Source organism: Pseudorasbora parva, chromosome 13 (genome assembly GCF_024679245.1).
Source record: "Pseudorasbora parva isolate DD20220531a chromosome 13, ASM2467924v1, whole genome shotgun sequence".
Taxonomy (NCBI): domain Eukaryota; kingdom Metazoa; phylum Chordata; class Actinopteri; order Cypriniformes; family Gobionidae; genus Pseudorasbora; species Pseudorasbora parva.
Window position 1 is genome coordinate 41,488,724 of NC_090184.1, and position 26,083 is coordinate 41,514,806.

General features: G+C 39.7%; 1 protein-coding gene across 1 annotated transcript in view; it reads right to left on the reverse strand.

Annotated features, from left to right (window-relative positions):
* Positions 1-26,083, reverse strand: part of LOC137039330 (uncharacterized) — a 63,894-nt gene that overhangs the window by 27,682 nt on the left and 10,129 nt on the right. The window contains exons 2-3 of the mRNA XM_067414688.1: positions 24,373-24,489; positions 12,014-12,133 (exon numbers count right to left, since the gene is read on the reverse strand). Coding sequence (XP_067270789.1) covers positions 12,014-12,133; positions 24,373-24,489 — 237 coding nt within the window. The remainder of the gene's footprint in view (positions 1-12,013; positions 12,134-24,372; positions 24,490-26,083) is intronic.

A 26,083-nucleotide genomic window follows, 5' to 3' on the forward strand; every position in this document is an offset into this window, starting at 1 on the left:
ATTTTTGACCACAAAGTGGTGCTGCCCCAAAACATTTTGAGTACCTTCAGGGCATTGTCCTGATGACATTTACTGAGTTAATTAACAATGCGCTTAAGCGTTCTTAAAATACAGCATTTAAAGGAACACTGTACTTTTTTTGAAAATAGGCTCATTTTCCAAGTCCCTTAGAGTTAAACAGTTGAGTTTTAACGTTTTTGAATCCATTCAGCCGATCTCTGTATCTGGCGTTAGCACTTTTAGCATAGCTTAGCATACATCATTGAATCATATGGATCCATTAGCATCGCTCTCAAAAATGACCAAAGACTTTTTTTCAAAGATAATATTTTTCCTAATTAAAACTTGACTAATCTGTAGTTACATTGTGTACTAAGACCAATGGAAAATTAAAAGTTTCGATTTTTATACCGATATAGATTGGACCTATTTTCTCATTCCTGCATAAGAATTATGGAACTTTGCGGTCATACCATGAGTTCAGCGGTGCAATGATATTACGCAGCGCCTGAAAGCAGTCCTCAGATAGGTAACTTCCAATACGACCGGCACTAAGTTTGTGTCGTGTCGTTGCAGCCGGCATATTATGTAGTGGATTTACTGTGTGCGATTAACCATTTGGTTCTGTGTGTCGTAAAGAGCTGTGATAGTGAGTCAAAGGTGTATACTACTAGCATAATACCAACGAAAATCAAGTAATGAAAGAATCAGTGGTTGACTGCTCTGAACCATAGATATTAAAACACCGGTAGATTCAAACAAGAAACTGCGTGTTTGCTCAAAGCATTTGGGACCAGATGACTATTTGGAAAAACATGGATAGTGTTACCACGGTGGCATCTAAAGGATATGGCCAGACAGGGCGAAGTGTATCACCCTCTTGGCTGTAAGTATAACAATATATTTTTTTTGTTAGTTTGAACGACCAGATTGAAAAGCACTGCTGTTGTCTTTAGCCAACCTGTGAATTAAATCACTAAGCATGGGGGTTTTGCGCGGCCATTTACAGTATATAACGTTAGTAGTTTTATTTTTATTATTCTGGTGAGGTAGTGTATAGTTTTGATTAATAGAATGTTTAATTGCCGGTATTGTTTATCTACAGTTTCTATGGTACAAAATACTACGTTAGTGATGTTACGTTCTGTTCCAAGGCTTCGGAGCGTGTAATGTATTGAAAATTATTTGGCGGCCACCAAAAAAATTTTTGTCCCGTCAAAGCCTTATTTGATCAGTTTTTTGTGATTTATGAGTGAGATGACTGAGCGCATGTTAACTGAGTGACAGAGAGAAACAACGGAGAGCGCGCACTCTCTCTGTCTTCATAATTAGCAGTCTTAGAATATTTCATTCACATATTACGTTAGTCAAAATCAATAGGTCGGCAGACCGAAACCATTTTTCCTTGAATTTTGACTCTTCTCTGACTCACCAGTTTGAATCTGCTCTCCTCGTCCCTTCTGCCCCAGTCTGTTCAGACACTTTTCACATTTCAAAAGCTTGTCTTCAGTGTAACTGTTATTCCGGTTCAAATAGATACGGTTCGGGATCTGCACCAAGTAAATATCGTCTGAATAGACCTTTTTCACAAAAAACGGAAATACGTCACTGACGCGTAGGCGTTCTTCCACTTCGCGCTTATACTCGGCAAAATGTATACCGCAGAGTGTTTTCTCTGAGCCTTTTTTGACGCAAATTCCTCCGCCAAGACCAATAAACTGGACAAAGGCTACAAATTTCGCAGACACCATAAATACCATTAGAGGATGCTGATGGATCCCATTTTAAACCACTTAAAACATGTTGTTTTGCAAAGACTAACAATAAAAAGCGTCAACTTGCAATTGATGTGTACATTTTATATTTATAACACAACTGTAATGTTTAGACGTTATTTAAACCTTACCTGCGGGTGGGTGTGTCACATAATCGTGATCCATTTTAGCAGCTGCACCATTGTCATCCGCCTGGGAGGGACAAGCTGATGTTTGTTCACCCTTTTAAAATACAGACTCCCTTTTGAGTGGTACTGTAAAATTGTTCCAAGGAAAAAGGCGTGGGACAACACTACTTTTAAGGCGACTGATGGTTGTTCCACCGGAGTAATCCTCCTTGGCAAAGTGTCTGCTACAGACATAAGTGCTGCCTTTACTCAGAGAGAAATTCGGCCCTTCTTCTCTTCTAACAGCATGAATCCACAAATTTCTTGTTGCTTGATCAGATGGAAATGAGTGAAAAGACAGCTATGGTTGTTTTTGGGTACAACACGAACAACCCGGGACACAATAAAAACTCCTGTTTATTGATTCACCCATTTTTGCATTTCCCGCTAGCTACTACTACGGTAACAGGAAGTGTCTTTGCACGTCCGTAACTAACTTCCGGTTAAAAATGCGGAAGTGTGAAAAAGGTCTATCGTATCACACAAACATCTCCATGGTTACAACGCACGCTCACTAAGCAAGCAGATCGTCATGCTGTTTATGTTGACAAACGTTTGCCTATTAGGCGCTGTGTAATATGATTGCGCCGCTGCCCTCATGACAGCCGCAAAGTTCCTACGCCGGAATGAGAAAGTAGTTCCTAGCTATAACGGTCTAAAAAAAATTAACTTTTCATTTTTCGTTGGTCTTAGTACACGATGTAACTATAGAAGAGTCAAGTTTTAAATAGGAAATATATTGAAAGTCTTTGGTCATTTTTTGATCACTGATGCTAATGGACCTATATGATTCAATGATGTATGCTAAGCTATGCTAAAAGTGCTACCGCCAGATACAGAGATCGGCTGAATGGATTCAAAAAGGGTAAACCTCAACTGTTTAACTCTAAGGGACATGGAAAAGTTAGCCTATTTTCAAAAAAGTGGAGTGTTCCTTTAAGGGCAAAATAGGCGACACCAACAATAGCCAATATTTGAAAATTAGGTATCATTCGACTCGGCACAATGCAAAGAATCAGAAGAGACACATTTTTTGTGAAAACCATTCAAGTTATAAGCAAATAAGGCCATTATTCATAACACATGACCGCCAGTAGGTGGCACTGTGCCAAAATGCTACATGTAGCCTCAAGTCACGGGATAACATGTACCAGGTTTGGTCTGAATATGCTAAGAATTGCAGAGATAGAGCCAACTTGACATGCTCTTTATGTGTTTGCATGTTATTCAATAACAGTTGGATTAATCAAAAAGCTTCAGATGAACCGTCAAGGAGGAGCTTACATTTTTGGTGGGAAACTATTAATGATGAAAAATGACGTCATAGAGCGACTCATATCATCTTGAGCAAAGGAATCAGAGGGAAAACAAAAAAATTCTAGTAGTTAAAGTTATTAGCATAAATGTAAGTAAAAAATTGGACAGTAGGTGGTGCTAGAGGGATTGAGTTTCCAAATTTGCAGTGTCAAATGTCATAACTTTTTACCTTACGGTTATATGGGCTGCCATAGACTGCCATGGAGGAGGAGGGGGAAGAAGAAGAAGAAGAAGAAGAAGAAGAAGAAGAAGAAGAAGAAGAAGAAGAAGAAGAAGAAGAAGAAGAAGAAGAAGAAGAAGAAGAAGAAGAAGAAGAAGAAGAAGAAGAATGTTATATGTCATGGAGCAATTGCGTCATTATATCATCTATAACATCCGGTGTAGAATATATCAAGCTATAAATCTTTCTAAACAATGTTTATGAAGACACGTACTGCTGTTTATTGAAGCTTTTCTCACTGTTTTATGGGTAACATTTCTTCGTTATATGGCTATTAAAATAACTTCATCAGTCAAATCCGCAGTTTCTTTAAAATCCACTCATTTGCTAGTTCTCAGCTCTAGGAATATATGTGGGAATATTAAGTGGGCTTATTTAATAAAGCTTACCTGCTAACATCATCTTTTTTTTCTTTCTTTTTTGTCAGGTGTTTAAGAAGACTCAACAGAGCATCATGGTTTGTTGTTTGATATCCTGTGGATAGCGGAGAGATTTTATCCTTAAAAAAATTCTTGTTTATGGCTCAGCAGACTTAATCAGCTATTATGTTTACTGGTTTCATTGGATTGGTTTCTTATGGATATCTCTTCTGAGCATTTTGAGATTTCTCAGGTGGAAAAAATTAATAATAATAATAATAATAAAAAATATATATATTTAAAAAATATATATATATATATTTTATTTTTATTTTTTATATATGTATATTTTTATTATTATTATTATTATTATTTATTTATTTATATTATTTATTTATTATTATTATTTATATATATATATATATATATATATATATATATATATATATATATATATATATATATATATATATATATATATATATATACATACATATATATGCAAAAGCTAACAAAAAGTTTAATTTTGTCTTCCATTTTAATCCGATTTTTGTACAGGAGCAAATCTATGTGATTTCGTCTGTTGTATTTCTCTCCTTCAGGCTGATCATATTTGTAAATCTAAACTAATAGTTTGCTTATGAATGCATATAAAAAAACATGAATACTTTTCCTGTGGAATTGGCATGCCAATTAAGCACTATATCTGGATATGAGTGGAATGACTCATTAGTCGGGCTTAAAACAGTCTTATTCATGGAGTGTCGGAGCAGAATGGAAGCAGATATATTTGCAAATTGCTCATTCCCTAGAATTCTGTCATATGCATTGGCTCCACTTTCTTATTCTGAGATAATGCAGCTGGGTAAATTATACATACACGCATATCCGTGGACTAAGGCCTTTTCTGTGCTGCGGAGCCCCGCTCTATTCCGCTGACCAAGCGTCTAATGTATATCGTTATTCAAGCTCATTGGCCGGTTCTAACAACTATGAAAATGACTTTTTGCCCATCAAAATCTTCAAAGGTCTCTTATGTGCCAAAGCCACCTTCTTCTCTTCAGACAGTATTCAAATCTGACCTGTGAGCAGCATACATAAATCTCAGCAGGAAAACTGCACAGGAGGGAACCGTTTGCACAGCACAGCCTCGTCTTTGTGTGTGTACGTGTGCGGCGCCTGATGGGTTTTAGTAGTTAGTGTGTGTAGATTTAGAAGTCTATTTGTTTGCTCGATTAGTTTGGCATAAAGTATTTCCATGGCTCTCTTGATTTCATTTACCCTAATTACCGTCCAGTGACAGACTCAGGGAAGCTTGAAATATCAAGGCCATGGCAAACCAAACAAATGAGCTGATTAATGGGCACTGTATGAATGAGTTATTGGGCCTGCTATTCAGATCTCGTGGGCAGTCGTAAAAAATAAATGTTTCTGCTATATGAAGGTGGATCTCACAGAAACTTGTCTATGCAACATTTCACCTTAAGTGGTGTGCCTTTAACCCCATTGTACCCATACAATTAATTTATGTTTATAATAGCCTTTATTAGCTACCTTTTTTAAATTGTGTATACGATTAATATGGCCTTAATTAAATATCGTAAATATGACGTATTTAATAGATGCCATACTAGTATTAAATCATAAAATTGATTATAATCAGATATATAATTTTACAGGAGTTAAAGAATGACAAACTGTCAGCTAAATATTCAGTATACAGTATATGACGATACATGCTGGCAATGCTGAAGCTTTGAATTCATGTTTGCAATGTTGAAAAAACAAACTACCAAACTACTAATTCCGCGGATCAACCACTGTCTGTAACGTGGATTGTAGTTTGTAATATACCTGTTAATGAGACGACATTCTTTCACTGCCTTCTCCACAGAGAGCGGACACAGCCACAGACTTTGAGCGATGCTGCGGAGCGAGCGGGAAAACACGGAACGCATTAATGGAATTAGTGGATTTTCTAGCAGAACAGAGCACTTTTATGGGAATCCCCTGGGGGTGAGGAAGGGAAGGAGGCGAGAGGGGCACCTTAAGCCCCTTTCACACTGCACGACGGGCCCGCAATATTCCCGGAACATTGCCGGGTCGCCTTCTGTGTGAAAGCAACCACGTCCCGGGATTGATTACCGAATTCGACCCGGGTCGGGGACCTAGTAATATTGTGGGATTCGACCCGGGACGAGCGCTGTGTGAACAAAAGCCGAAACGAATGCCGCAATGTGTACGTAGTTATCGTGCGACTCCTAGAGCTTGTTTTTTCAATAATACAACCCTGCAGTGCCAGAAGAGCTAGTCGGTGTTTTAAACGCAGAGAGTGTTCGTGTACAAAAGAAACTAAAATTAAACAAGCAGAAATGTGTGCAAACTGGACACAAGTCGAGACCACGGAGCTCCTTACTATCCGCGCTGAAGCTGAGATCGCTCGCCATTATACGTCACATCCGGATGTCACGTGTCAGCTCGACCTGGGACCGTTACGGGTTGTGTGTGAAAGCGCACATATTACGGTTTTTCGCTGGCAGTGAGAATGGACCAAATCTAGCGGGAACAAATGCCGGGTCGCAATATCCGTGTATTTGCCGGAATCGCAGTGTGAAACGGGCTTTAGACGATGAGGGCAGAGGGACAGTACCTGGCCACCCCTCTGTGCACGGCCCTGGTCTGCAACAGTGCTTAGGTAGGAGGTATAAGTCAGAATAGCATCCACGTGGAGGGCAGGATCACACTGCCTCCACTGGCTTGCTTTCTTCCCATAGTGCATCCTGGTGCCATGTGTTTTCCAGGCAAGCAATGCACACCTACCCAATCATCCATGTGATGTAAACGAAATCTCATCAGACCAGGCCACCATCTTCCATTTCTCCTCCGTCCCATTTTGGATGCTCACATGCCCACTTTTGCTACTTTCGATGGTGGACAGGGATCAGCTTGAGCACCCTGACTGGTCTGTGTCTATGCAGCCCCATATGCATCAAACTGAGATGCACTGTGTATTCTGACACCGTTTTCTATCAGAACCAGCATTACCTTCTTGAGCAATTTGAGCTACAGTAGCTCGTCTGTTTGATCTGACCACACGGGCCAGCCTTCGCACGTGCATCAATGAGCCTTGGCCGCCCATGACCCTGTGGCCGATTCTCCACTGTTCCTTCTTTGGAGCACTTTCGATAGATACTGACCACTGCAGACCAGGAACACCCCACAAGAGCTGCAGTTTTGAAGATGCTCTGACCCAGGCATCACACCATCACAATTTGGCCCTTGTCAAACTTGATCAAATCCTTACACTTTCCCATTTTTCCTGCTTCTAACACATCAACTTTGAGGACAAAATGTTCACTTGCTGACTAATATATCCCACCCACTAACAGGTGCTGCGGGGGCTGCAGCCCCCCTCGTTATAGCATCAGCCCCCTGGTGGGGGGCTGTGGACTAAAATTATATTGTATTTAAAACATGAAATGAAATAAAATAAATTAAAATAGACTGACATAACATACTGTGTTTTAATGGGATTAAAATAATGGGCCGTGGCAAAGATATAAACTAATTAATAATTATTTTAATAATTCATCAGGAAGTGCTTTCGTCACCATCATGTCACCTCGCTCACTCTCGTTTGGTCATGGTTAGCAATAAGCAGCAGAAACGTATTTGTAGACTTTTTTGATTAACGTTACTACTAACACGGTTAAGAAAAGTAAAATTTGGAAATCTTCTCAAATAAAGTATGTAAACAACAACGACGCTGACAACACCGAAACAAACTCTGTTCAGACATCCGCGAGGTTTGTGAGCTGGACGTTAACATGTAAGTTAGCCTACTCTCACCAGTCTGCTGAGGTCGGGACACGTGATATTTTACAAACGTGATTATGAATCATTATTTCTCCAAATATGTGCACATGATGGACTAAAAGCCCTGGCAGATGCTGGATATTGTATGTAGCCTATGAAAACAAATAAAAATAATGCTTTATGAGTGATGATTAACGTGTGCGCGTGTATGATCCATGGGCGTCGGAACCATTGTGTGTCGTGAGGACAAGACTCACCCACTTTTAAAGACCAATGATATTGGACCCACTCACTTTTATCGTCACTAATTCAACACGTCTGTTTACCTACCCCTAACCGAGAAAAACATATTAGGTGTTTGACTCTTTTTTTCCACTTTTCTAATATTTTCTCAAATGTTATTGAAAATAAATGCCTTTCTGATCTGTGATGTGAAAAGGGAGTAGAGCGAGTTCGGCAAAAGGCAGGGCAAATAACTCAGTGATTTCCGTAATTTTGTCTGGCGCAATCAATAGCGCAATTAACTTACTCCAGCAAAAACAAATTCTGAGACCACCGTTTTGCTTCCGACACCCATGGTATGATCGCGTTTTAACAAGTTATTAATTTTAAACAACAATAATCTGGGGCGGTGGGTCCGTCTGTGCTCTTTGACGGTAAAGGGGGGTTCTACTACAGCACCTGTCTGGTCGCCACCGACAACATAATGACGTCACACATTTTCCGACCCAACTTTGTTTCAGCCCCCCCGGAATTAAACGGCTTCCAGCGCGCCTGCCCACTAACAGGTGCCGGGATGAAGAGATAATCAGTGTTATTCACTTCACCTGTCATAATGTTATGCCTAATCGGTGTATGTATTATTTAATACAATTTTAAATTAAATATTCCTGCTGAAAACCAACTGAATGCAATTCTTATTAAGCCCCGCCCTCTGTGAAATGTGATTAGTCCACAATTATGCTTTACATTTCTTTTATTCTGTGTGGAATAAAACAAATACAGCCATGATATTTACATTCTTGAAAATTAAATGTTTTTGCAATTGGGTTTGGGGGACAAATATGCTTAATTATCATGCAATTAATATCACAGTGCAACAGAATCAAGTGTGTAATTAATTTCTGTGTGACGTTTCCAAAAAGATTTCCCGAACTCTCCTTGTCTGCCATTGATCGGAGAAAGAAACAAATAAAGCAAGGAAGTGTTTAACCACACACGTATTGGCTTTGTCTTGATGCTGCATCACCGGAGGAAAATAAAGAAGCTGTAAAAAGACTGAATCAGCGTTTCTAAAGAAGCAATGTTTTCTGGGGAGGCGGCCAAGGACTGAATGGAAGTCACTTCTTGTTTGTCACTGTTTACTTGGAAAATATTGACAGGGTGAAAGATTGAGACCTTTTGGTTCCCTCTTCCTCTCACAAAATGAAAAGAAAATAGTTGATCTTCAGCAAATATGACTTCTGACTTCAGACCATCAGACAGGCTATCAATCATTGATCAAACCAAACTCACTGTGGATGTTTTGTTTGAGTGTTGTTTAACTTTTCATCTCTCCGTCTTGACTCTGAAACTATCTGGAATACTTAGCAGTTCAGAAGTGAAGATGTAATCCTGTCATTCGCTGACAAAACTCTGCACAGTATCAAGAAAGTTTTTCTGTTTTAATGGCAGGGTGACATAGTAGCACAAGCTTGATGAGTGTTAGTCTAAAATCATATGATTATATAAAAGCAGCGTTTAATCAGATCACTGATTAAGAAACAGCAGCTGGCAGCCTTAAGCCTTCATTACACATGATGATCCTCGATAATCATTGAACCGTGGACATTTAACCTACATTTTCTTAATGCCTTATTTCAGTCATTTATTTATTTATTTTTATGAAAGGCTGATTTAGTGTGTTGAACTTAACAAAAAGATTATTATAGTAATTTGATTACATCATCGTGTATATATATATATATATATTGATCGGACCACACAGGCCAGCCTTCACTCCCCACGTGCATCAATGAGCCTTGGCCGCCCATGACCCTGTGGCCGGTTCTCCACTGTTCCTTCTGCTCTGACCCAGGTGTCACTCACTTAGATCTTTACACTTGCACACTTCACTTGATTCTTGATTCTTCACAAATCTACTTTGTTTGAAGACAAAATGTTCACTTGCTGCCTGCCTAATATATCCCACGCATATTAGTGTTATTCACTTAACCTTTTATAGTGTTTTGACTGATTAGTGTATTTCACACTAATATTACCATTTTCATATAATAACTTAAAGGTCCCATTCTTCGCGTGCTTTCGAAGCTTTGATTATGTTTACAGTGTGCAATATAACATGAGTTCATGTTTCGCGTGTAAAACACAGTATTTTTCACACAATTGACTTATCTGTACAGCGCTGTTTCCTCTGTCCTAAAAACGGCCTGATGATTTCCTTGTTCTATGAAGTCCCTCCTTCAGAAACACGTAACGAGTTCTGATTAGGCCAGCGCTTCCCGCGCTGTGATTGGACAGCAGCTTAGTGCACGTTGCACGGAAAGGTCTCGCCTCTTAGGGTAGATACGCGCGCTCAATGTTATTGCAAAAATGTCTATATTGCCTTATCAATTTGAGCCGGAATCAGACCCGGAGAACACTGAAGAGGATCGATTACAACCTGCTCAGGAAAGACTTTTGCTGGATGTTTCAGAATGGTAAGCTGATCATCACAAACACCAACAATCGATGGTGTCTGAATGAATTACTACACTTTTATATGCTAAGTTTTTCGGATTAGTTTCAATTACCATCTAACGTTAGTTAACAAAGCTAAACAGCGTTGCACTTTGTGTCATGAGTTGCATAAACTGTTAAACGGACCGACTTAAATAATAAAATACACTTACCGGTTGTGGCCCATAAACAACGCCTTCTCCAGACAAAGAGGGAACTGCGTCATCTTTTAAGAATAATCTTTCTGCGAATCCGGCATTAAACTGATTGAGATTGAGGAAGCAGTCCTCAGCAAAATGTGCTGCACATAGTTTTAAATTGTGATTATAATTTTCCGGAACCGAGTTAACCATAAACTGTAGCCATTGATCTCGTACAGCATCCGTGGGAAGGCCAAACAAAGGTGATTTGACTCCGGGATGAAAATAACAGCGTTTCAATGGCATGGCGACAAACACACTCTACAAAAACAACGCTTCCTATTCTCGCCCTGCGAGAGCAAAAGGACAACGCCCCCGAATCTGCGTGTTCTTGTGGGCGGAGGGTTCTTCAACAAACGGTTTTAGTTGCGTCATTAAAGCAGAAAGTGCAGGGCTGTAGTCCAAACCGGCCGTTCGCTGTAGGCTTTGAAAGGGAATTCTGTTAAATAAAATATCTCGCTTGGCATTGAACTTTGAGCTTTATAATTTTACAGGTATTATTTATGCTCTAACAGCAACATTACACACTAACTAAAGTTTGAAAGATGGAATCGCAAAGAATGGGACCTTTAAGGAGGCCATATTAAGAAAATGGCTTCATGAAAAGGAGGAACTTTAAGATGTGTTCTAGCCAGACTGGGGAAAGAGGAGCTGTAAGAATGTAAAATATATTGCGAAACATGAAAACATTTTTGTACGCCCCAAAAACTAAATCAAGACTTCGTAGAAGGGCATAATAGGACCCCTTTAAAAATTTAAACCACCTTTTTTTTTAAACAAATACTTGACTTCTCAATCAAGTCTCATTATGCGTGATGTTGTTCACTTATATGTTTGAGTCCTAAATAGGTTTATAGGTCTGCACAGAAATAAACGGTCAAAGCAAAGGTTGAAGTTCTGATGCAGGTTGCGATCTTTAAATATAAGGAGAAACACAAACCGGATGTGTAATACACAGCAACATCCCCAGTTTCCTAGCAACATTTTCCAAGACCTTTTTTAACATTTAAGGGGTATTTCCACTTCGTGCATTTTTACTGATCAGATAATAGCAAGCAATCTGATAGCAGCTGGATCAATGAAAGCACATGACGTGACTAACGGTCCACAAGAGAGCGAGCTGTAATTGGAGGATATTTTTTTGAACGCAGTCTTTACTTCATGTGCCAAACAGATGTGGACACCAGCGCTGACAGACCGTCATGAAACCAGGCCATTGCATCGTGGGGTCAGACGGCACTCTCTTTACAGCCCTTAAGAGGTGGGCAGCACTTCATCCTCGTCTTAATGAATAAAGTAAGTGTTTTTATGATGGTGGCGAACCGTTAGGATAAAAGTGGTGTCATAAATGCAAATCGCAAATCATTAAAGTTTAAACTTGGAAGTTGAAGGGCTGGTCTGAACGCGGGGGAGATTAAGAGAGATTAAAACTGCTTAATACCTGGCATGATGTGACTGGATGACTCCGTGCAGCCGCGACAGGAAAGGTGACTTCAGCTGAGAAAAGAGTTGAGCTGTCTAGAAGGGCCGCCCGTCCATCACCTGGAAGGAAGTGTTTGCCCTGAAGTGACATAAGAAAGATGCTATGTTAACACTAAGTTGAACTGATTTTATTTATCCTTCTGATGCAATGCAAAAATGTGAAGATATTTATAGCTGTGTAACCATGTTGCAACAAGAATTTCTTTTCGTCTTTTTGGAGCTTGACAGATGTCACTGTAAAAACAGCTGCACAAAGATACATCTTATTTTATATCCTGCTTATAATATCACCATATAATTTTGGAATACCTATAATTCATGAATTTGGGTTGTCGGTGTCAGAAATAAGTATTTTTACAGGTTGGTTTCAATAAATGGTTATTTTGAACCGGGATGGCATATTGAGGAAGTTATCGTATATGTTTTAAATGTTCTACTCACCAAATTATCCTGGAGAAAAAAAAAAATCACTCTTAATATTCTTTTCAGCATTGATAATAATCAGAAATGTTTTCAAGCAGCAAATCAGCATATTAGAATGATTTCTGAAGTATTCAAATAGAAAAAATCTCATTTTAAACTGTAATATTTCACAATAAATATACTTCATGATATGACAGGTGAAGTGAATAACGCTGATTATATCGCTTCATCATGGCACCTGTTAGTGGTGGGATATATTAAGCAGCAACGGTAACTGCAGCTCTTGTGTGATGTTCCCAGTCTGCAGTGGTCAGTATCAAAAGTGCTCCAAGGAAGGAACAGTGGTGAACCGGCGACAGGGTCATGGACGGCCAAGGCTCATTGATGCACTTGGGGAGTGAAGGCTGGCCACATGACATGTACATTACTCAAGCATTGTTGCAGACCATGTACACCCTTTGGAAACTGGGTTCCCTGGTGGCTGTGGCTCTTTCAGCAGAATAATGCTCCTGCCACAAAGCAAAAATGGTTCAGGAATGGTTTGAGGAGCAGAAGTTTGAGGTGTTGACTTGGCCTCCAAATTCCCCAGATCTCAATCCAATCGAGCATCTGTGGGATGTGCTAAACAAACAAGTCTGATCCATGGAGGCCCCACCTCACAACTCACAGGACTTAAAGGATCTGCAGCTAACAACTTGGTGGAAAAATACAACAGCACACCTTTAGGGTTCGAGTGGAGTCCATGCCTCAATGGGTCAGGACTGTTTTGGCAGCAAAAGGGGGACCAACACAATAATAGGAAGTTGGTTTGTTAAAGGGTTAGTTCACCCAAAAATGTAATTGATGTCATTAACTCCTCACCCTAATGCCGTTCCACACCCGTAAGACCTCCGTTCATCTTCAGAACACAGTTTAAGATATTTTAGATTTAGTCCGAGAGCGTATGTAAGTGTATGCACATTATACAGTCCATGTCCAGAAAGGGAATAAAAACATCATCAAAGTAGTCCATATGAGACATCAGTTAGTGAATTAGAATCTCTTGAAGCATCGAAAATATAATTTGTTCCAAAAATAAAAATAAAAAACACGACTTTATTCAGCATTGTCTTCTCTTCCGTGTTTGTTTTCAATCTGCAAGCAAAGGTTAGAACGGTTATGAATCAGCTTATTGATTCAGAATTCGGATCGTCAATGTCACGAGATTTCAGCAGTTTGACACGATACCCGAATCCTGAATGGAACAGAAAAGCTCTCGGACTAAATAGAAAATATCTTAAACTGTGTTCCGAAGATGAACGGAGCGCTTTAAGCATGATTGTTGTATGTCTCTATAGGCAATGATATGATATTTCTTTATTTTTATTTTATTAAATACACCATTTTGGACTAAAAGTTAAAATGGATGATGTCTGTGCATTTAATTTTTTATCAGTTTAGCTTAAGTATTTGATCTCAGTGTTTTAGACAAGATATGTTTTATTAAAAAATGAAATGGCATAAAAATGATAACTAACATTTTATTTGAATGGATTAAATTTAACCTCAGCATTGATTTTCTATCATTTGCTGCATCTTATTTAGTATCCTCTCGTTAAAAAAAATAGTAGCACACAGGTTTGGAACGACATGTATTTATGAATTTGGGTTTCTGACATTAAATTGTTTTTGCAGGTCAGCTTCAATAAATAATTTTTTGGACTGCGGTGGCTGTATTACTGGATGTTTTATAATACTTCATACTCTCAGGAACACTTTTAGGTCAAGGAAAATTTGATTCCCTTTGATATGACCGCTTTGGGATCATAAAAGTGTGTTAAAGACCTGTTCTTGTGATAACAGTACAAGTGGACCTGAGGGGGAAACATAAATAAATAAAGGCAAATAAAAATATATGATATGGACCCTTTAAAGCGCATAAAAACAAAGAGCATATGAGTGATCTCAGTAAGCCATGGCACAAACTGCCTCGGAGATAGACACCATGTTGAGTTATAGTTTCCGTAAACCACACATCCTCAACAAAGTGATTTCCTTCTGGCAAAAATCAATAGTACTCCTGTTATGTTTACACCACGACGGCAGACAGACATGGCCAGATCAAGTCTGAAAACAATCTCGTCTGCTTCGTTTCATCTTCGGTGATGGACAACAGAGCTCACCTGCTCCCGAAAGTTCATTTTCTGAAAAAGAGCAAACCTCACCTCAGGTCACCGGATCGGGAAGCGTTTTCCTCCTCAATGAGGCCTTTGTGTTGTGTCTGCATCCGCGCATTAGTCAGGCGAGACCGGTCTTTATAGGAGAAATATGAAGTCCTGCCAATTGCCTTGTAAATACAATGCTGAACATTACCACGGCTCCATTTATTTGTAGAAAGCGTGCATGGTCATGTATCACGGTTAGCACACCAGCCAAAATGTTTCCATCCTTTATATGACGGATATCTCCAATTTCATAAACAAGTTCTGTGAATGAAAGCCGCAGTTTAATGGAGAACATTGGCTGGTTTAACAGCATCTGTAATATTATTTATCTATCTGTGCTTTATAAGTGGCAGGCAGTAAATACATTTGTAATGTTACAAAAGATTTATATTTTAAATAAGAAAGTAGAAAGTAATAGCACAACTGTGTTCAACATTGACAATAATCATAAATGTTTATTGAGCAGCAAATTGGATCATGTGACTGAAGACTGGAGTAATGATGGTTTAATTTCAGGAATAAATGATAGTTTAAAATATATTCACAAAGTATAAAATATAAAGTTAGTATAAAATATTTTTTAAATTAATGCAGTCTTTTAAATTGAGCAGAATAAATAAAAAGCCTTACCAACCCCAAACTTTAGATCGGTAATGTATTTATTAGTGTATGTTATTATTATTGTGTTATTTATTTAGTTATTTAAGTATTTTTATTTTCATAATATTTTTAAGAAATTAAAAGCAAAGTAGACAATCCATCAATATTTTTCGAACTATGATTTTTTTCAAATTTTTTCACATTTTTATGTATCTATAGGCAACGATACATCATCTTTAAAAAATTATAATAATTTGTAACATTTATATACCGCTTTTCTGGGAACTCAAAGTGCTTTACATGGAGGGGGGGGGGGGGTCTCCTCAACCACCACCAATGTGCAGCATCACCTGGATGATGCGACGGCAGCCATTTTGTGCCAGAACGCTCACCACACACCAGCTGATTGGTGAAGAGGAGAACGAGTGATGAAGCCAATCAGGAGAGGGGGATGATTACGAGGCCATGATGGACAGGGGCCAGTGGGCAAATTTGGCCAGGATGCCGAGGTTACACCCCTACACCCCTTTTTCTGGAGGACATCGTGGGATATTTGATGACCAGAGATTCAGGACCTTGGTTTAACGTCTCCTGAAGGATGCTGTCCTGAAAATGCTGAAATTTCTATATGCTTTTTTATCCTTTAATTTCTATCCTTTTCTTTTCGTTATCACAAAAATGAAAAATAAATATTTCTAATTATTCACTGCACACTTTTTTGTATTGAACTTATCCTAATCGTAAATACTGCTGTGATTTGAGCAAAAGCTTTTCTCCATTTAATACCCTAGCTAACTTCTATAAATAACTTCTAGTGACTTTTTTAATGTTGGATTGCATTTAAACTATAAGTCGCTTGCAAGCTTAAACCCAGCTTCCCCAACACTCTAGCTTTAATATTTGACCCCCTAATAACGGACAAAATATGTGACATTTCATCATTTGTGACAGCGACAAACGTCAAAACAAGCCATGAAATAAAAGACACTCTCTGTAAACTGAAAATGCCCGGCAGTGATAGTTTCGATAACGAAATGGAGGCACAAATGACCCCATTTGACTGTAACCACAAAAACTTTGACCTACTGGAGTTATGCCCTAATGTTACCGTATTGTTTGCAGCCACCTTCGGTTGAACTCGCGCACCGGCAGCCTCCAGTCGTGAGTACAGTAGCAGAGGCGCGACCCCGACGTGACCTCTGTCAACGGCTTCAATAGGATAGTCAGCCAAAGACCCCCCAGTCGCCACCCAACACTGCCCCCGATGACTCCAATTAAGGCGGCCCGACGTGACAAAGACAAATGAGTGTTTTGGCGGGGAGCCGTAATTGCGTGGATACGACCCATTACCTGCCCTTCCCAGGTGTAATTATTAAGCCAGTGGTGCCGAACAAATGAGTGGAGTACAGGTCTGGAGGCACAGCTGAAAACGCCCCAGCGTCTCTCCTCCAGACCAACAGCTGTGAAACAACAACCTCTCCGACGGATGGAGCTCCCTGAGCTAGACAGACGTGCAGATTCACAGACCTCACTGCCCTGAAATAGAGATGATCTTCAATTTGATCTTGAACTCCGCCTCGTAAACGGCTCCTATTAAAGTCACGAACATAAATTAAGAGCACCAGTCAACATCCAAATGCTTTACTTGAGAATCGCGAGCGGCAAGAATTGCTCAGATTTCCAAACACCTGCGGTTCTCCGACTCTCTGCCACAAGGAAAAGTGTGTTGGTCTGCTCAGACCCTGACGTGATGCTAAGCACTTTTCCACAACAAACGGCAATTTTATAAATATCAAATAAAGGGCTATTTCTTTCTTTCTTTCTTTCTTTCTTTCTTTCTTTCTTTCTTTCTTTCTTTCTTTCTTTCTTTCTTTCTTTCTTTCTTTCTTTCTGTCTATCTATCTATCTATCTATCTATCTATCTATCTATCTATCTATCTATCTATCTATCTATCTATCTATCTATCTATCTATCTATCTATCTATCTATCCATCCATCCATCCATCCATCCATCCTAACAGCTTGTCCTCAGGAGGGTTTGTCCTTTATGTATTTATTCTCCAAAGCACTATCTGTCTGTCTCGTTTATTTAGATATGGCCCATAAGATCAGTATAATGCAGACTCTGACATTATAAATGCTTTATTTCATATCAACTGAATACTATGGTGTCTTTCTTGCAAATGGACTATAGATCCCCACCCACTTTAGTACGTGCTGTAAACAGAAGGTCCTACATTCTTCTGAAGGTCTCCTTTCGTGTTCTAGTGAAAGAAAGCAATATGAGGGGGAGTAAATGATGACAATCATGTCATTTCCTTTAATAGCTCTGTTAGTATACACACTAACAATCCCGGCAGTCTGTTGTTAGAAACGGCCGCAGATACTGTCGAGATTCATTTTCGGTCTTTCTAAACAGCGCCTCGTTCCACGCAGAACAGAGCAATGTGCAGCCTGTCCTCTTCCTGAAGTTCCTGTCGTTGGCATGTTTATGTTGTTCAGTGACTTTGTATATTGAGACTGCATGCGAATGCCGTCACAGCACGCCGCATCTGTCTCGGCTTTCCAGGAGAGCGGGGCCAAACCCGGAGCGCTGCAGTCTCTTAATGTATCCGCGAGCGGAGAAAACTGCTGTTTGCTTCCGCTCTCCATCTGTAAAAGGTGTCCAATTTCATTTTACCTGCTGCTGTTGTTGGATTTGGGCCCATCACAGCATACAAAAAGGCATTAACTTAAGCGCTATGCTGCTGGACAGAGACCAATGTCTTTTATTTGTATTATTCGATGCAATTTCTCGCCCCTCATATGTTTGGCGCGTATGTTATGGAAGTGTTTTTTAAATCTCCTTAATCATTTTACAGAGCTGGCTGTAGGAAGACAGGGACATATATTTGAGGCGAATGGCGAATGTAACTTAAGGTGATGCTATAAATTACAGTGGGCCGCCCACATATAATATATGGCAACAATAGCAGCACTGCAGCAAAGGGCCAAAACCAGAGGTTGAATTTAAAGTCATAAGTGAAGAACACTTAGCACACTCACTATTTCTCCCTGGAGACTATTCATGCAAATATCAAAAATGGGCAGCATCAAGCAACAGTTATCTATTAACTCTAGCATTTAAAAATGTACATTTGACAGAGGTGTTTTTGTTTAGTTTTTTTTAAGCGACTTGCATAGCATTCAACGTACACATTTACATTTTATCATGTGCACTACATTAATGCATTCAATTCCAGAACGGTACACTCTAAAAAATGCTGGGTTAAAAACAACCCAAGTTGGGTTGAAAATGCACCGACCCAACAATTGAGTTGTTTTAACCCAATGGTTGAGTTGTTTTAACCCAGTGGTTGAGTTGTTTTAACCCAGTGGTTGGGTTAAATGTTGCTTAAGACAACCCAATTGCTGGGTAAGAACAACTCAACCATTGGGTTAAAACAACCCAATTGTTGGGTCGGTGCATTTTCAACCCAACTTGGGTTGTTTTTAACCCAGCATTTTTTAGAGTGTACCATTATGCTTGCAGTATGGTTTTTATTAACTAATTTATGCATGTAATTTGCACACAATGACAATACCCATGTATTAGAAATAGGCCAGAATGGTCGACTAGTCATCCAACGGCATAGTTGGTTAGTGAGGTTGACTAGTCTTCTTTTATGTTGCTGTTTTTTAACTGCTAATGCACTATTGTCACAGTAACTTGTCCTACATTTAACATGAGACATTTTCATCACACACACACACACACACACACACACACACACACACACACACACACACACACACACACACACACACACACACACACACACACACACACACACACACACACACACACACACACACACACACACAGTATGAGTTGCAGTCAGACACAGTTTTCCACACCCTTATTGACAGGATACCATTGGCCCTGATCATAGGCTGTTTTTAAACACTCGGCCAATAGCCAATAGTGAAAATAATATTTCAGTCTTAGTAATTTTAGAACTTCATCTAATAGTTTTATTATTATTTGGTTGGCGCTTGGTTGAATTTGTTCAAATCCTAAACGGAGAGCTTGTTCGTATATGCATTCACCTTCACTATTTCTCTCTGAAATGATCATGTTGGTAAGTACTCTATGGATCCTTAAATATTTTTTTTTAAATCATCGGCAAAGATCGTTTATTCCAGCGTGCATGCAGACAGGGTTGTTTTTAGTTATCTGGGGGGAAAAAATGGCATTTGGGGGTAAAATGTGTGTTATTTTGTCAAGGTTGCCTGCTAAAATTGGTATTATTGGATCTATATATCACATAATAGTCGCTTCAACCCATGGACATGGAAAACATCCCACGGGGGAAAAAAACGCAAATTTGGCAACACAGTGCAGTTGAGCTCTGTTGAAATTTGACAACTAACGTTATGCGTCGCTTCGTTGCTCTGATTGGTTGTAGGTCTATCCAATTGAGGTCTTTCCTGGTTCGGTTGAAACACCCCATAATCACAGCCCAATGGAGCAGTTTCAGACTCATATTCTGACTAGAATTGAGTATGACCACGTCAGGCTAGCACTGAATATTATTACTCATAAACTAGAAGAAAGCACACATATGTCACAAACTATTCGTCACAATTAAAAATAAAGGTTGTTTATTTAAAAAATGCTCTTTAAAAACTGATACACTGAAAGGTTTTTTTTGAGAACCAAAATTGTTATATTCCATCGCTACAAAAACTTTTTGGAACCTTGTTTTTTTTTTAAAGAACATCTTAAAAAGTATCCAATTAATTACATAAACGTGATAGCATGAACAGCGGTCAAGAATATAAGACAAGCGGCTTTTGAAACGGAGATGCATGGTATTTTATCGTCCAGCAGTCTGGACCTTCCCACTGTAAATAAAAGAAGAGAAAGAAAGAAAAACATCACTGCCTTTTGCTGGTGAACCATTTTCTTCATGCTGTCCTGACAGCTCACACAGTTTCATTTTGTGCTGTTGAGACATGCAGTATAACATCAACTTTTTATTCTTTCTCTCTTCTTTTGACAGAAGTTGAAAAATAGGGCTCTGTTTCTACTAGTAAGTGATAGTTTCCCTCATGGCCCACATCAACAAATATGGGCCATGAAAAAATAAAGTTGACTTGACATCACAGCAGAAACCCATCATCTTTTAATGTCCAAAAATTCTTTTATATTAGATTTTTCTTTGTAAAGCTTTGTAAATCTTCTTGCATCTAACGAATCTAACATCCCAGATGAATAAGGCCATATGATAGAAAACAGAATTTTGCTTTTGAACTTTTGAAATAATGAGTTATGATGAGTTTTGTAAACATACTGTAATATTCAGAATTCAAAAACTCCTTCCTAATCCACAGAGAACATTTATTTATAAGCTTCAAAAAATTTAAATTGGCATGATAATGACAAATAAGAGCTCATTACCATACCGTATGACTAATATCAACAGCTATTACATATTTAACAACTGCATTTATGGGAGTTGTTATTCATTACATATTGCCAAAAGTATTGGGACAACCCTCCAAATCATTGAAGTCAGGTGTTCCAATCACGTCCATGGCCACAGGTGTATAAAATCAAGCACCTATGCAGACACTTCTACAAACATTTGTGAAAGAATGGGTCGCTCTCAGGAGCTCAGTGAATTCAAGTGTGGTACCGTAATAGGTACCATATCACAGTAGGAAGCCCAATCATGAAATTTCCACACTATTAAATATTTCACAGTCAACTGTTAGTCAGGGATGCAAACACATGTATGGTCAGAGAGAGAAGAATTCCAGTTATTGTGCGTGTGATGCTAATGAATACTAGTCCTTGTGTTGTCACCCGATAGCGAGTACAACATCGTTCAGAAACAGCTATAAACTCAAATCCACAGCCCTTTATTTACAGATCAAGCATTATAATGGGAATATATGATCTTGGAGAGTTTTACCTGCTGTCTGGTGTAACCGAATGCGACGCACAGTTTGAATGCTGAACGGAGATGATGATTGACAGCTGCAGCAGAGGGAAGATGAGTTAACGATGAAAATAATATTAATAAAATATCCTTGTCCCGCACATTCAGCTATGGAATGGCTTTAAATGACTTTCTAGCAGCAAAGCATAATATAAGAGTGATTGCTGCAGGATCATGTGATGATATATTTCTGATTATTTCATTATCACGACAGGCCGAATCTGAGCAGTTGTCTGCCTGTCTGAGTTTTGTCGATAAACGGAGGCGGCCGTCTCGTTATTCTCTATAACAATAACCTAACCTCCAGTGATCTTACCAGACATTTGCCAGTAAGACGGGAAGGCGCAGCGCCGAACTGGTCTCAGGGAGAAATGTGTTGCAGTGGCAGATACCATAGACGGTAAAAGATACGCAGCCAGAAGAAACACTAGTGGTTCACCCGCGCACATTGGCGCTCAGTGTTCTGATTTACTACGATCATGTTTACTGTTTGGTGGAGGCCATCAAAAATTATTGTCGGTGAAATTATAATCAGACCCCCAGAAGCAATCGGGAACAACAGCAACTCAGTCATGAAGTGGTAGGCCATGTAAAATCACAGAGCGGGGTCAGTGCATGCTGAGGCACACAGTGTGCAGAAGTCACCAACTTTTGGAGAGTCAATAGCTAAAGACCTTCAAACGTCATGTGGCCTTCAGACTAGCTCAATGACAGTGTGTAGAGAGCTTCATGGAATGAGTTTCCATTGGCCGAGCAGCTCATGTAAGGCTAACATCAAGTGCAATGCAAAGCGTTGGATGCAGTGGTGTAAAGCACGCCGCCACTGGAGCAGCGTAGACATGTTCTTTGGAGTGACCAATCACGTTTCTCTGTCTGGCAACCCGATGGAGGAGTCTGGGTTTGGCAGTTGCCAAGAGAACGGTACTTGCCTGACTGCATTGTGCCGAGTGTAAAGTTTGGTTGAGGGGGAATTATGGTGTAGGGTTGTTTTTCAGGGGTATGGCTTGGCCCCTTAGTTCTAGTGAAAGGAACTCTTACTGCTTCAGCAGGAAGCTTCTACTGCTTCTACATTTTGGATAATTTCATGCTCCCAACTTTATGGGGGGAACAGTTTGGAGATGGCCTTCCTGGTCCAACATGACTGTGCACCAGTGCACAAAGCAATGTCCATAAAGACATGGATGAGCGAGTTTGGTGTGGAGGAACTTGACTGACCTGCACAGAGTCCTGACCTCAACCCGATAGATCACCTTTGGAATGAATTAGAGCGGAGACTGAGAGCCAGGCCTTCTCGTCCAACATCAGTGCCTGACCTCACAGATGCTCTTCTAGAAGAATGGTCAAAAATCACCATAAACACACTCCTAAATCTTGTGGAAAGCATTCCCAGAAGAGTTGAAGCTGTTACAGCTGCAAAGGGTGGCCCAACTCCATATTAAACCCTACAGCTAAAGAATGGGATGTCATTACATTTCATGTGCATGTAAAGGCTGGCGTCCCAAAACTTTTGGCAATAAAGTGTACGTAAAGTGGTAAGCTCATTTACATGTAAACACAGGCTGTTTAATTGTAAAGATCAGAGGGTAGAAAATTGCTGTGAAAAACTAAATTACAACTGAATGTAAGAAATTAAATTATAGAAAAGAAATTATGTTAATCTAATAAAATCTAATGTTCAGATATTTTACTGTTTAATATTACTGTTTTACTGTACTTTTGATCATATAAATGCAGGCTTGATTAGCAGAAGAGACATCTTTTAAAACATAACAAAAATCTAATTGGCCCTAAACTTTGAATCAGTATATTTCCTTTTTATTTGTATCACTGTCTCACATTTTTCAAATGATGTGAAATTGATGTGGTCTTTTAATAAATGTTCGCTGTATTCTGAATACACCACAACCTAAACTAGAAGAGCCACCCATGAAGCCCCCTATCAAGTGAGCATGAAACCCAGCTGTTATCCTCTCTTGAGCGTGGCGGGAGCGAGCGCATCTATCACCCTCACAGCAGAGGGTCAAAGGTGATGTGATGCATGTTCTGTATAGGCAGCAGACGCTGGGGATTCTGATCCAGGGTCAGTGGAAGATCTTCATGCAGAAGGAGGGAACAGAGCGGTGAGGTGTGTGCATGTGTGCATCTAATACCCCTCACATCTGTTCAGCGACAGAGGAAGAGCACGCCGTAATCTCACACCTGCTGCGGGAGGACGCGCAAGACACATGCAGCTGCTGAGGATCAATGATGACACCGACACATGCATTCACACATTTACCGATGAAAACACACGCACACACACATGCGCACACGCACACACGCTTCTGAACAGCCATCTGACATATCAGCACACAAACTGTGCTGGAAAGGAAAGAGAACAATATATATATTTATCGTTCATTCTGTCTGTCTGTCTGTCTGTCTGTCTCTCTCTCTCTCTCTCTCTCTCTCTCTCTCTCTCTCTCTCTCTCTCTCTCTCTATCTATCTATCTATCTATCGTTCATTCTATGCATCCATCCATTTTCAATCATTTTTACCATTTATATTAGAACTTTTGTCTAATATCTTACAGTTTCTTTAGCCAAAACAACGTAATTGTAGGTTGTAGGACCTACTTTACACAGTTGGGTGGAAATACTTGACACTGTCTTTTTTAAGTGAATCCAACATTCTTTTGTGTATGTATCTAGTAACAATTTCAAAGCATCTTTCCCAACACTGCACACAAATACTCCGATCAGAAGTGTCACACACACACTTGAGTTATATATATATATATATATATATATATATATATATATATATATATATATATATTGCTCAAGTCAGAAATGATAAAGAGTATAAAGGTAGGACGGGAAATAGCAAGAAACCATCCGCAGGTGCAGTGCCACACTTGATCGGCACCCATTCACTGAGATTACTACAGCGAGGAGAGCGTTATCATTTTATCAAACCATTCCAGCCTTTTCCTCTCGTTCACACTAACCTTTCCTTCACTCTTTCCCTCCCTCAGAAACGCCTGCAGCTCTGGGGAGCATAAAGAAAAGAGAGAGAGAGAGGAAATCAGACAGAAAGAGAAAAGTGAGATATTCTTCATACCGTCGTGGCAGCACATGAACTATGCAGCTGTCCCACTTTTTGGAGCTTCACGATTAATCTAATGTTTCTCCAGCTATCCTGACGCTGGTAATCCTGATCCCAGGGGTGAAGCGACTGCTGGATCGGCCCCAGAGGCAGGGAGGAGGAATTACACGAGACACGACACCAGAGAATAACCACCCATTACTGCAGGTGCTGAAGATTTATCCAAAGAGTCCATGGAGGTGTTCTTGAGAGGGCTACATGTGAACATGAGAACACACACACACACACACACACTGGATTCATAAGTGACAGCCCACCTTTCTAATAGAAATCCAACCAGTTCTGAAGAAGGAATTTAACGTATTGTTCTTAAATGGCAGGAGGGTTACATATAATTAAATGTCAAAATTTGCTCTTGCCAGATCCCGTGTAAAGACAGTGTCAGTGTTGTTTTAGGAAAAGTTTACAAGTTTCAATTTTCACCTAAAAATGTAAAACTTTTAATGCTTTTTGGTGTTAATTTACACCGATCAGGCATAACATTATGACCTAATATTGTGTTGGTCCCCCTTTTGCTGCCTAAACAGCCCTGACCCGTCGAGGCATGGACTCCACTAGACCCCTGAAGATGCGCTTTGGTATCTGGCACCAATATGTTAGGAGCAGATCCTTTAAGTCATGTAATTTGCGAGGTGGGGCTTCCATGGATCTGACTTGTTTGTTCAACACATTTGGAGGACAGGTCAACACCTCAAACTCTTTGTTGTTGTGCTTGCCTTCTTCCCATAGTGCATCCTGGTGCCATGTGTTCCCAAGATAAGCAAAGCATACACAACCGGCCATCCATCAGACCAGGCCACCTTCTTCCATTGCTCTGTGGACCAGTTCTGATGCTCACATACCTACTGTTTACTGCACCCTGGGCACCCTGACTAGTCTATGTACGCAGCCATATGCGCAAACTGTGATGCTCTGTGTATTCTGACACCATTCTATCAGAACTAACATTAACTTCTTGAGCAATTTAAGCTCCAGTTGCTCGTCTGTTTAATCGGACCACACGGGCCAGCCTTCACTCCCCACGCGCATCAATGAGCCTTGGCCGCCCATGACCCTGTCACCGGTTCTCCACTTTTCCTTCCTTGCACCACTTTTGATAGATACTGACCACTGCAGACCAGGAACACCCCACAAGAGCTGCAGTTTTGGAGATGCTCTGACCCAGTTTTCTAGACATCACAATTTAACCCTTCTCAAACTCGCTCAAATCCTTACACTTGCCTATTTTTCCTGCTTCTAAGACATCAACTTTAAAGGCAAAAATGTTCACTTGCTGCCTTATATATCCAGCCCACTAACAGGTGTCGTGATGTGGCCTGAGGAATCAGTGTTATTTACTTCACCTGTCATAACTGTTACCAGTCATAATGTTATGCCTGATCGGTGTACACAACAATGACATTTTGAGGGCCTGAAAAAACGAACTTTTAAAAACAAGTGCAAGTTTTTCAAAGCAGTACCATTGTCTTGGTGTAATCTACAAAAACACAAATTTGTGAAAACGATGACATCATGCGCATACGTATTACATGTTCCTTCTATGGGCGCGTAGTGTTTACTTACAAATAAACATCGCCAACTACTGGCCTGGCATTAATAATTATTGTCATGTAAACATAACCTTAGTAAAATGTATAGGGATGAATAATGGATTAATTTCTTCAGC